This window comes from Sturnus vulgaris, chromosome 10 (assembly GCF_052056855.1).
Source record: "Sturnus vulgaris isolate bStuVul1 chromosome 10, bStuVul1.hap1, whole genome shotgun sequence".
Lineage (NCBI taxonomy): Eukaryota > Metazoa > Chordata > Aves > Passeriformes > Sturnidae > Sturnus > Sturnus vulgaris.
In genome coordinates, this window is record NC_142252.1 from 16,352,796 (window position 1) to 16,364,163 (window position 11,368).

General features: G+C 45.6%; 1 protein-coding gene across 2 annotated transcripts; it reads left to right on the plus strand.

Annotated features, from left to right (window-relative positions):
• Positions 1-559: 559 nt before the first annotated feature.
• COPS7B (COP9 signalosome subunit 7B) lies at positions 560-10,381 on the plus strand. 2 transcript variants are annotated; one of them, XM_014871620.2, is made up of 7 exons: positions 560-659; positions 2,551-2,726; positions 3,898-3,973; positions 5,515-5,603; positions 6,187-6,389; positions 7,628-7,733; positions 9,026-10,381. In XM_014871620.2, the coding sequence occupies exons 2-7, from the start codon at positions 2,565-2,567 to the stop codon at positions 9,182-9,184; spliced, it is 795 nt and encodes a 264-aa protein (XP_014727106.1). In that variant the 5' UTR covers positions 560-659; positions 2,551-2,564; the 3' UTR covers positions 9,185-10,381. The 2 variants fall into 2 exon arrangements, with proteins under 2 accessions (XP_014727106.1, XP_088026580.1); XM_088170454.1 differs by lacking the exon at positions 560-659 and adding an exon at positions 948-971.
• Positions 10,382-11,368: the final 987 nt, after the last annotated feature.

The window sequence follows — 11,368 nt, forward strand, 5'->3', positions numbered from 1 at the left end:
AGCTGGCAGAATCACAGAATATCCTGAGTGGGAAGGGACTCACAAGAATCATCAAGCCTAACTCCTGTCCTTACACAGGACAGCCCCAAGAATCCCACCGCATGCCTGAGAGTGTTTTCCAAACACTCCCTGAGCTCTGCCAGGCTTGGGGCCGTGATCGCTTCCCTGGGGAGTCTGTTCCAGTGCCCCGTGCAACCATTCAGTCTAATAGTGGCCTCACTTCTAATAACGAAGTGACCTTACAACAGCTGCCCTTTGCACGGGTTGTTTTGGGGTGCAAACCCCTGTGATGCTGCCACAGGACCTCGTATTCCCAAAAAGTGAGGCAGGGATTTTACTTACTTAGGCTGGAACAGCTGCTCAGAACCCAGCGGAGCAGCTGTTGCAGTATAAGCAAGTGAAGTTTGCTGCATTGGCTGCTGGACCATGTCTCTGAAGGTGCCAGTACAGCCAGCCCGCCGTCCCCATCCCGGTATCCCAGGGATGCCGGGTCGCGCTTCCCGGTCCTTGCGGCCGGGATCGGGCGGAACGTTCGGCTCGACCCGCGCGTTCCGGGGGGGAAGGATCCGCGTGCGGACACCGGCGCCGCCATCATGGCGGCCTGAGGCGCGGTGGGTTCGGTGCCGGGAGCGGCGGGACGGGAGGCCGGGAGCGGAGAGGTAATGCCGGGGCTGGGAGAAGCCTCCCGGGAACGGGGGCGGGGGTGAGGGATCCTCGGTGAATTACCCCCTGCGGCAGGGCTCGGTGGAGCCTTAGGGCTCTGCCAGGGGTCTGGGGGAGCGGCAGGGCCGGGAAACCCCCGCCTTCCTGCTGCAGGGTCTGTGGGCCGCTTCCCGCCCTTAAACTCCCTGAGCTACCTTAGAAAGGCCTGACCGCGAGAGAAGCCCGGCTTGTCCCCTTGCTTGGGTTGTTGTAGCCTTTGGACAAGCTACGTTGGAGTGTCTGCTGTATTTCAGTCGCTTCTCACCGGGGTAAGTCGGTTGTGGAAGCAGCAGGTATTCCTTGTGACACGAGTGTGCACACAGATTGCAATAGCACCGCAGTTGTCCGAACGTTTACTTGGAAAGGGGCAGAGAATTGGCATCTCGTTCCCACCAGGACATGGATACAGCCAGCCAGTATTTTGTAACCTCACACACCAGCGTGTGGTTTGATTACCTGTGAGAGAGGACAATAGAACTGTGAAATCGGAATCTCGTTCCCAGCACAGTCAATCCATATTCTCTCCTGAGGAAATTGTCCTCTCTCTAAGCAGAGGGAATAGCACTGATGTGTTGGGCAGCCGCATGGAAGGTTCTGTAGTGCAGGGATTTCTCGGTCAGAACTGAGGTGCTGTTCAGCCAGGCTGCACATGTGCCTCTGATGGGAAGAACCCCAGAGAGACTTCGGGGGCTGAGATATCTCTGTGTGGAGAGTGTTAAAGATTGCCCACTCCGGTTGAGACCATTTGTACCTGCAGGTGTAATGGAACAGAGTAAAGTGTATTTTTAGAAGTTGACTAATACAGGAAGCTGTAATGCCTTCACAAGCCTTAATTTGGTTAGGCCTGGTGAATCAGTGAAACCCCTGTATGACTGTGCTCCCCCCACAAGGGAGGATGTGGGCCCAGCCCACTGGGTCACACAGAACCAGACAGGTTCTCTGGTGTTTGGTTTTCATCACCAGAGTAAAGATTATACCCTCTGCTTGATGATTATCCCATACAAACATAACACAAAACCTCCCTTATTTGCTAAGTTCTTTGGTTTCTGAATAACATGCTTGGGAAGTTTTGTCTTAATTGTTTGTAAACAAACAGCTCATTTTGTGGAACTTGTTCATAAATAGTGGTTTACATTTCAAAAGCAACATGTTGGTGCTGGGAGACAACATGCACACCAGAAATGTCAGGCAGCAGCCAAAGACAAAGACCTCTCTTTACAGGGACTTAAATAGAGCCTTTGTAGAAAGGGTATTTTTATCACTTAAGCTTCCCGGTTAACCCAAAACACTTGAACAGTACAGTGCAGACCAGGGAGCTGCTTACAGGCTCCAATTTGCCTTTTGGGCTCAGAAAGCAGTGGGAATTATGGATACACACTGTATCAAAGGAAAAAGGTGAGATGTGTGAGCATACAGTGTGCATCAGTCCTTCATTGGGAATTATGTTAGTTGCTGACTTGCAGCTGTGTAATGAGGAAAGAGGAAGTCAATCAAGTGTATCAATAAGCATCTTTACAGTTGGCATTATTTGGCAACATCTCTAGAAGGAAAAGTCTGAAAACAGCATGAAATCTAAACTATCCTATAATAAGGGATCTGCAAGAGCAGATCATTTTAGGGAACTGATCAGACAGAAATTGTGCTTATAAATTGTGGGAGTCATTCTTGCTCCCCCAATAAAGCAGCAGTTGAACCTGCTGGGTTTCTGGCCTGCCCCCTGAATGCTGAAGAAAAGCCTGGCTCTGCTGACACTGATGTGTTGCTGTGCTGGGCACCTTCTGGTCCCCTGCCAGGCAGAATTCGGCAGAGGAGAAAGGATGTGTTAATATTATGTTCTTTTACTGACAGATTGAAAACCTAGAATGGCAGGAGAACAGAAGCCATCCTGCAATCTTCTAGAGCAGTTCATTTTACTAGCCAAAGGAACAAGTGGCTCAGCTCTGACTGCTCTTATAAATCAAGTGCTGGAAGCTCCTGGGGTTTATGTCTTTGGAGAGCTGTTGGAGTTAACAAATGTGAAAGAGGTAAGAGTTGAGTTTTTATTCTGATACCCCTTCTGCACTACCAGTATAAGGGATCCCCAGAGGTTTCCACAGGCAGCCTGTGGGTGAAATTTCTGTGCCAGGAGGGCCTGGTGCAACTTAGCTGTGTTGAGAGATGTTTTTGAGGCTGACCTTGCTTTTGCTTGTATATGTTAGGTGTTAAAGAATACCTATATAAAGCTTTGCTACCTTAAGGCAATTCCTAACACAGCAAAAACCTGGCAGTAGCACAGTAACAGTTTTAAGTAGGCACTTTGGCAGCCAACAAGGAAAGAATCCCTTTCTACTTCTTTACTGTCCTGGAAAGCAGAACTTCAGTGCTCTCCAAAGTCTTTGTGAACAGATGTCTAGTGTATCAGGCCTGGGTGGCAACCAAATCCAAACCATTTCAAACCAAGGTGGAAAGTAAGTTTCAGAGCTTTTGCTGAGAATGCTTTGCCAGCTCCTGCCTCTACTACAATGAAGGCATCTAAATTGAGTATCTCTGCAGCTGGAGTAACGCAGTGTACAGCCAGTTTAGCTTTCTAAACAGGCTCTTAAATATACATAACAGCATCTTGATGGTTATTCAGCATCAAATCCCAAGTACTGTTTTTTTTCCTGGATTTGTGTGCAGCCAATGGTATTAAAAACTCAATCAATAAAAATCACTGCTTGGTGCTGCCGTTATTCCAGTGAGGTGTTTGCAGGCAAGAGGAGAGCTGTTATCTTCAAATGCACTCCAGTTACAGTGTCCCAGCTTGCTTTGCTTTGGAGCTGTGGTGGCTCTGAAGGTAAGCTGTCTTAGCTTTCACAGGATCCTTACCAGTCATCACCATTACCTGCTTGCTTATCACCTGATGAGAGGAGCTGGCCCTATAGGTTGTCAGCTGAAGTTAAGATTTGCTTTTTTCTTTCACCTCCCAAGATGCCACACAAAGCAGTTGACAGTACAAACTGGAGTTAAGTTTCAGTGCATAGAAATGGCAGGATCATCTTGACTCTAAAACTGATGTAATTTCCTGCTCCTGAGGCCTTAGAAAGGGTCCAGCTTGGGCTATAATTGCATTTCTGGGTGCTCCTTGTCCTGTGCAGACTTAAACCATTCTCTGGAGAAGGTGCCTATCAGGATTGTATTGTCCATTTTATGTGACATTTTTTTTCTCCCCATCAGCTGGCTGAGGGGTCTAATGCTGCCTATTTCCAGCTGCTGAACCTGTTTGCCTACGGAACATACCGTGACTATGTAGGTAAGAGACTGCTGCCCACTTGCAGAGTGTGGGACTGGGTTCCCCTTTAGGATTGTCAGAGGCAATTCTTTGCTTTCTTAGATGCCTGGTGTGGTGTGGCTGGATGAAAGCATCCAGGAACAGAACTTGCTTAGGAGGAGAATTGTCCATAGGGGGGTCTGGGTCATGTGTGCTTTTTGCTTGCTAAAAGTGAAAGGAAGGGTTAGAGACTCTGGGGTGCTGCTGGTTTGGATGGGACTGCAGCACTGGGTTGAGTTGGTCTGCAGCAGAGTTCATTGACGTTCATGGGCCACTTACCTCTGTAGAGGGAAATTTCAGACATCTCTATGGAAATTTAGATTACACCAGTTATGGAAACTGCAGAAAACTTAGACAAAATTGTTCTGCATTATTTATAAAAACCTGTATGGTTTGTGAGATAATCTTTTATTTCATGATGGCTTTGCTGAAACAAAGTGAGTAATTTCTTAGCTAGAATACAACTTGAAATAATGACTTCTATACAGCTTTCGAAAGACTGTGTGTGAATCATCTTTGTATCTCTTGAAATGTGCTTTTATCTCCGGTGCTTATGCTCCATTCTGCTACAATTTAATGCTTAATTTGTGGGTAGCAGCCTCATCCAGACCATTACAGAGTATGACAAATAATTCTGTCATAGTGCTGGTTCTCAGGGTGGTGGATGAGCTATCTAGTTCCTGTAAGGAGCAGTGGCATCTGTAAATGCAAGGACTGGAAATTCCAGTGTCTGTGGAGCAACATGAGCCTCATGAATTCTGTGACTGATTAGAAGATGTGTTTGCTGTCCATGACACTTGTGTCACAGTGTGTGACAGCACAGTTCATTCTTCCTTTTTTGTGAAGAAAGAGAAAGGGGGAAAAGCAGTCAAAATGTAGAGAGCATTGGATGAGGTGGGATGGATGGGAGAACTTGAGTGGCCCTGAAACACTAATTTCCATTAAAGTAGATATTTTAAAGAGTTTCTTAGCTTTGGAGGACTGCCAGTTTCTTTTCTCTTTTTAAATATTCATGAGGCACATGGATATAATACAGTGACAGTGTGGCCATCTAGATTAATGATTTCTATTCTCTTCCTCAGCCTGGTACTTTATGCTTTAAATTCTGCAGCTCTTCAGAAAAATAAAACCAGATGTATTTGCAACCAGATCAGCAAAGGGCAAAGATTTTTTTTCTGTCAGCTTGTTAATGAAATAAAATTTACTTGGTAGAAACAAAGCCATTGACCAACTGTTTTGGCAGGGTACCAGTTGTGAATTACCTTCTAATTCCAGAACCAGAATTACTAAAGAAGCATATAAGAATGGAATTGTTAAGTTGTTCTTAACTTTTCCCCTTCTCTCTCTGGGTGTGCCAATTTCTCTGCAGCAGCAGCAGCAGCAGCTCTGTTCACCAGCCAGCACCCACATTAGCTGGAGGTGATCAGTATTTCAGGGTGTAGTGTAGCATAACTAACCTGAAGTTCTGCAGCCTGGATTATGCAATTTTGAAAGTAAAATCCTGAATCCTGTCTTTTTGACAGCAAACAAAGATAACCTGCCTGAATTAACAGTGACTCAGAAAAACAAGCTGAAACACTTGACGATCGTAAGCCTGGCTTCCCGAATGAAGGTAAAGTGCGTGGGGTTTGACAGCTGATGTCTCTTGGCTTTGTTTTAGAAAATGGCATCCATTCCAGAGCACTGAAGTTGTATCAGACGCCATGGGTACTCACAAAAAAATCCTGTACTGGGAAAGTGCATGTAGGGTACAGTGTTCTGTCCTGGTGCTTTTGGGATATTAACCTAGTGGACTTCCATGGGTGAAGTGTTGGGGTGTCTGAACTGACATGCAGATTGGTCAGGAAGGTCTGGGAGACTTTATATGGCGTATTTCACTGTTGGAGATGGAGAATCATTCTTTAAAACACTGACTTTTTGTTCTAGATGAAATTATGCAACACTCTTAATTTCTTCTACAATCCCATTTACCTTTTTTCTTCTAGAATGTGCTATACCAAAGCTTCAGGATTTACCAAAGCTGTGTCAGAATATTTCATAGCCTGGCAAGCATTTGTTCTGCCATGATCAGTCACTGCTGCACCTGCAGGTCAAAGTGTAGGATACAATAAACAGTTGAGTCTCAACCTTTTGAGACTTAGCCATTAATTGTTACTTTAGGACTGTTAACTTATTCTTGATCTTGCTGTTTTTAGTGCATTCCCTATTCTGTGTTGCTGAAGGACCTGGATATGAGGAATCTGAGGGAGCTGGAAGATCTTATTATTGAAGCAGTTTACACAGATATTATCCAAGGGAAGTTGGATCAACGAAACCAGGTGTTAGAGGTGGATTTTTGTATCGGCAGAGACATTCAGAAGAAGGACATCAGTAACATTGTCAAAACACTCCAGGAATGGTGAGGCAGTCTCTCCACCCTCCTTGTTCCTTGTATATAGCTTGTCCTGTTTTTCCCCTCAGAGTTTCAAATGCTGGCTCAATTTCACCATGTTCCATTAATCAGGAGTCTTATGCTATAAGTAGGCACTTGAAGGAGGAGTCTGTTGGGCAAGTTTTCCAAGATTCCATCTGGGATTCAATTTGTATTATGTATCAAGCCAAATGTACCACATTGTGAGCTTCTGCTCTCACTGTAGCTTTTACATGGCTACGTGAACCCCAGCGAGGAGTTGAGAACTTTGCAGAAAGAGTTGCCAAACTGGACTCATGGTTCTGTGGTGGGAGCTGCAGCACTTAATAATGAAGACAGAACTGTTACTTTTAAGCCTTTTTCACTGTGTGGGCAAATTTTAGAGAATCGCAGCTCTTTGGGTGGGATGTCATTTCAAGGTTGAAGTTTCAGGGGCTTTGTCTTTTCTTTGTTCCTGCAAATGCAGCCTGTCTGCAGCTATTGTGGAACTGTGGTATTGTCTCTTTGCACCTTTGCCAGGAAGCTGTTTCTCATCTCTTTGTAGAGTTCCCTTTCCACCTAAAGAAATCCTCCCAATAGACTTTGGAGCCCATGGCAGGTCCTGAGCTGACTGGGAATTGCTTCCTAGTTGCTGTGGTAATGAATGCATGAAAAGTATTTAAACTGCTGGGCAAATATGCTGTCCTGTGGTGGGGGCAAGATTTTTTCTTCTCTGCTCAAACTCCCTCAGTCCCATCATGGTGGGAGGGCTCTGTCAGCTTCCAGGACCTTGCAGCATTGTTTGGAAGGTAACAGTGATCCCACTGCTAATTCCCTTTTTGTCTTCTCCAGTTCTGAGTTCCATGCTGAGTGCTCTTGTCATTTGAACACTTAACAGGCAGGAGGATTATCTCAATATTACTTTTTCCTTTAATTTTAAAATTTTACATTTGAATACTATGTTGCATCCTGTTTAAACTGTAATTCTGATGGAAAAGGAAGATGAAAGTGCATTGAACCTGCAGTTACTATTTGATGGTAAGAATAACACAGACTCTCTAGAGAATGCTGAGAAATGCATCAAGTACACAGCGAAGCTTTTTCTTGCCAGCTTTTTGCAACTCTAAGCAGGAAGTATAAATTTAATAATCTCTTAAACTTTTAGATGAGTGTGACTTTTCAGATTGCCTGATTGAGCTGCTCCACAGAGAACTTGTAAACAGTTTGACATCATTTGTATCTTGCAGGTGTGATGGCTGTGAAGCAGTTCTTTTAGGAATTGAGCAGCAAGTACTTAGAGCCAATCAGTACAAAGAGAATCACCACCGAACTCAGCAGCAGGTAGAGATGGAGGTGGGTACAGAGTTATCTCAGGCCTCTGTGCTGTTGGATAAATGTTTGTTTGCTGAAGGAAATAATCTGGTAATGCCTGGTTGATGGTCACAGCTCTCAGAAAAAGCTAGCAATCATGCAAATCAGGCATGGGGTAGAAAGAAAACACATCTGCTTCTGAGTGCTAGTAAGATCACAAATATCAAACATCCAGCAGAGTGGAACTTTTCTTGATGAATTTTTATAAATTTAGCCCAAATGACTGCACTAATTGTAGTTTCCCATATTGATTCGTTAGGAAAACTGTGCTTTTACCATAGATCTTCATTGGAACTCTGTTCTCTTCGTACAAGGCAGGCAGGAAGTAAAAACCACTTTCTGTTAAACCTGGAAATGTAGTTAAAAATCTCTGGAGTCACAATTGCTTTTGCAAACAGTGCCCGCGGCGGCTCCCCCGGGTCGGGCCGGGCCCTGGCGCGCTCCCGCCGTTAGGTGGCAGCACGAGCCCGCGGTCCAGCCCGGCCCTGCGCCCGAACCTCGGCTCCGGCCACTGGGGAGGTGGGGACGGGCCTCCCGAGACACTGCAGCAGCGCTTATCATCCCTGCAGGTTTATGTTTGCGTCTGCTTGGCGGCTTGATCAGCATCCGTAGCACATTTGGTTTGCCAGATGCCTTTGGCTTGGAGTTGGCACACCTGACTCCCAAACCTTGGGGATTTTTTTAAGGTCTGCTCCCTGTATTTGTGGTGAGCCCTGCAGAGTTCCAGGGGACCAAGGATGGTGCTTAGTGCTGTATCTCTCCTTTTCAGCCAGAGTAACAGAAACATTACTGCTGCTTCCCACAAAACCAATTTCTGTTCCTGCTTCTTAGCAAGTACCTGTGTCTCAGGTAGTCGCCTAGGCTAAATGGCATTTTTGCTTTTTGAATTCTGTCCTGAGAGTAAATTTTTCTTTCACTGTCTCCTTTCTCCTTCCTGCTTCTAGCTAACAGAATGGTAGGATGGCTGCCTTCTGCACCAAGGCAGTAGTAGGTCCCTCCAGCCAGACAGAAGGGTGGTACGATATTGTACCATTGTCTCTTAGGAGAAAAAGTAATTCCTAGTTATTCCAGACTGGAAATACTATCAGCTTCATCTGTAAATGAGGATGAAACATTACCTTTATTAAACTCAAATGCAGAGTATGTTACTGCTGGGAGAGTCTCTTTTATATCTCCACTCATACTCCAGGGGTTTTTCATTATGTTTATGAACAGAGTGTCTGCTGCAAGGGGAGGAAGAAGCAGGTGCTGATTCACTGTCTCTTCTTGGCCAGGTCACAAACATAAAGAAAACATTAAAAGCTACAGCCTCGTCGTCGGCACAGGAGATGGAACAGCAGCTGGTAGAGCGAGAGTGCCCTCCACACACAGAACAAAGGCAGCCCACAAAGAAGATGTCCAAAGTCAAAGGGCTGGTCTCCAGCCGTCACTAGAACATGCCATCTAAATGTCATTCAGTTAGGAATGACAACAGGAGCAGCAGAAAGGGCCTGCGTCTCCTTTTTCAGTGGGTTCTGGGCCAGTCCCTTCCTGGCTGGCAAGTAAAAGCCCTGTTTGAACAGCTACCAGTTAGCAGCACCTGGCTGAGTTACACTGTGCAGCTCCTAAGAGTTTTCAGGGTGTCCCTGTTCTGGTCCTGTCGAGAGGGACTTTTAAAGAAAGGGACTAACCAAAAGGGGCAGGAAAAAACCAAAATATCTGTGGACCATTTTGCTCCCTCCCAGCTAGTTCATTGCTGCTTAACCTTGAGGAAGCTGCTGTACTAAATCAGATCATGGGAGAGCTTCTATAGCAAGCATCTGAGTCCCAGGATTGAAGTGTGGCTACCAAAGCCAGGCTGGGAGCGAGGAAGCCATCAGCACAGATCTTTTCATTCCCAAAGGGAGCACAGGAAGGTTTCTAGGCCAGGAACTGCTTTACATGGAAGCCTTCAGCCTTTCCACTACCCCTGTCTATTTTAAACTGGGGTGAAATTCACACTACCTCGCTCTGTGAAGATGAGTTCCAGTGCTGGGCTGTTTACTTATCTGTCTGTTTACTGCCCTTACTAAGCCCTTGAATCTCTCACAGATTTAAAGCACTGTTCTGCATCTCTGAGGCATCAGTACAATAAGGAGGAAGCAAGCTGCTCTTTCACACAGACCTTGCAAGTGTGTAGGGACATGCTAGAAACTATTCCTCCTGAATGTGATGTGACCTCCCAGAGCTGCTTGTGAGTTGTTTCCCCCATTGATACCTTCAAAGGGTAATGCATCACTCTTCCTTGGATGCTGGCGACAGTGGGAGAGGAGCTTGTTAGGCATCGAGGCAGGCTGGTGGCCCAGGACCCACTGGCAGGGGTCGCAGCAGCATCCCCTTGCTGAAGCAATGGACTTGACGAGTCTTTCTGAATTTTGAACACTTTCAGGTTGTATTTTCCTCCCTTTTTTTTTTTTTTTGTACATTGTTGTGATTCTGAAGCATTTCAGCCTTTGTTTTGTGGGTTCTTTTTTTATTTGTTACAAACTAACTTCAGGTGATTTGCACCTAGTTTGGTAAGGTGTGGGGGTTTTTTTTAAGGGGGAAGCATTGGAACACCAATTCATAAAAAACTACATTTTAGAAAAAAAAAATTAAAAATGCTGATTTAATGTCAGAGTCTGGAGTCTTGACTTTAAGGCTGTTTTAGGCTTGTTTTTTTGGCACATGTTCACTTGAGCATTTATTTGATTCTTTGGTGTATGTTAACTGAAGGTCTGACTGATCTCTCTGATGCATCTAGGAAACAGGGAAGCCTTTTCACATTTTGTTAGTAGTTCATCTTTGTCCAGTTTTGTGGAGAAGGATCTGTGGCAAAGCTGATAGCTGAGCCCCGTGTCCTGAGCCTAAACAGCTTTGATGCCTGGTTGTGGAAGTTCCCAGTTGTGCTCTTAGGCCAGTCAGTTCCTTCCTTTGCATCTAGCAGAGTGCTGCTTTTTAGTTTGGCCCCTCCATTTTACTTCTGTAAAAAGAAGCTCTTTCCCTGAGCAGGCAGGGGAGCTGTTTAACCAGAGGACTGTGACAGTGCTCCAGTCCTGCAGCCAGCTGTCACCTGCATTTGCTCGTGCAACGCACGTGCCTTCCTCTTTATTACTACCAGGACTCTGCCATCTGCGTATTTGCAGTCCTCAGTCACAGGACTTGCTCACTTTTGAAAGTAAATCCCTCTCCTTTTCTTCTGCAGTGCAGGCACACCAGGTTTTAATCTGGAGAGGAAGATCTAAATACCCTCCCTTCAGCTTCTTCTGGGTCAAGTCCCAGAAACTTCTGATTCTGGTCAGGCGTCTGAATTTTTACCACCTCTCTCTCCCCCTAGAAATGCAACAAGGATATAAGTGGATAAGCCCAGACCGTAAAGCCTTCACCAGTAACTCAAGGGAACTGTTGCCCAAGCAGTGGCAGTATTAGATCCTGTTTTAGCTTCTCCCAGTGTTCAGCTGACAGCTGCTCAGGAGTGCAGGTGGACCTTGTGTCCCCAGGTCTGTGTGACAGAGATGGACTGGGTCTGTTTCTGGCTTGCTGTGTGGACAGCTTCAATGTGCTGGTCTTCTAGTTCATCACTGGTTCTTTGGTCCTCTTTCCTTTTCCATTTTTGGTAT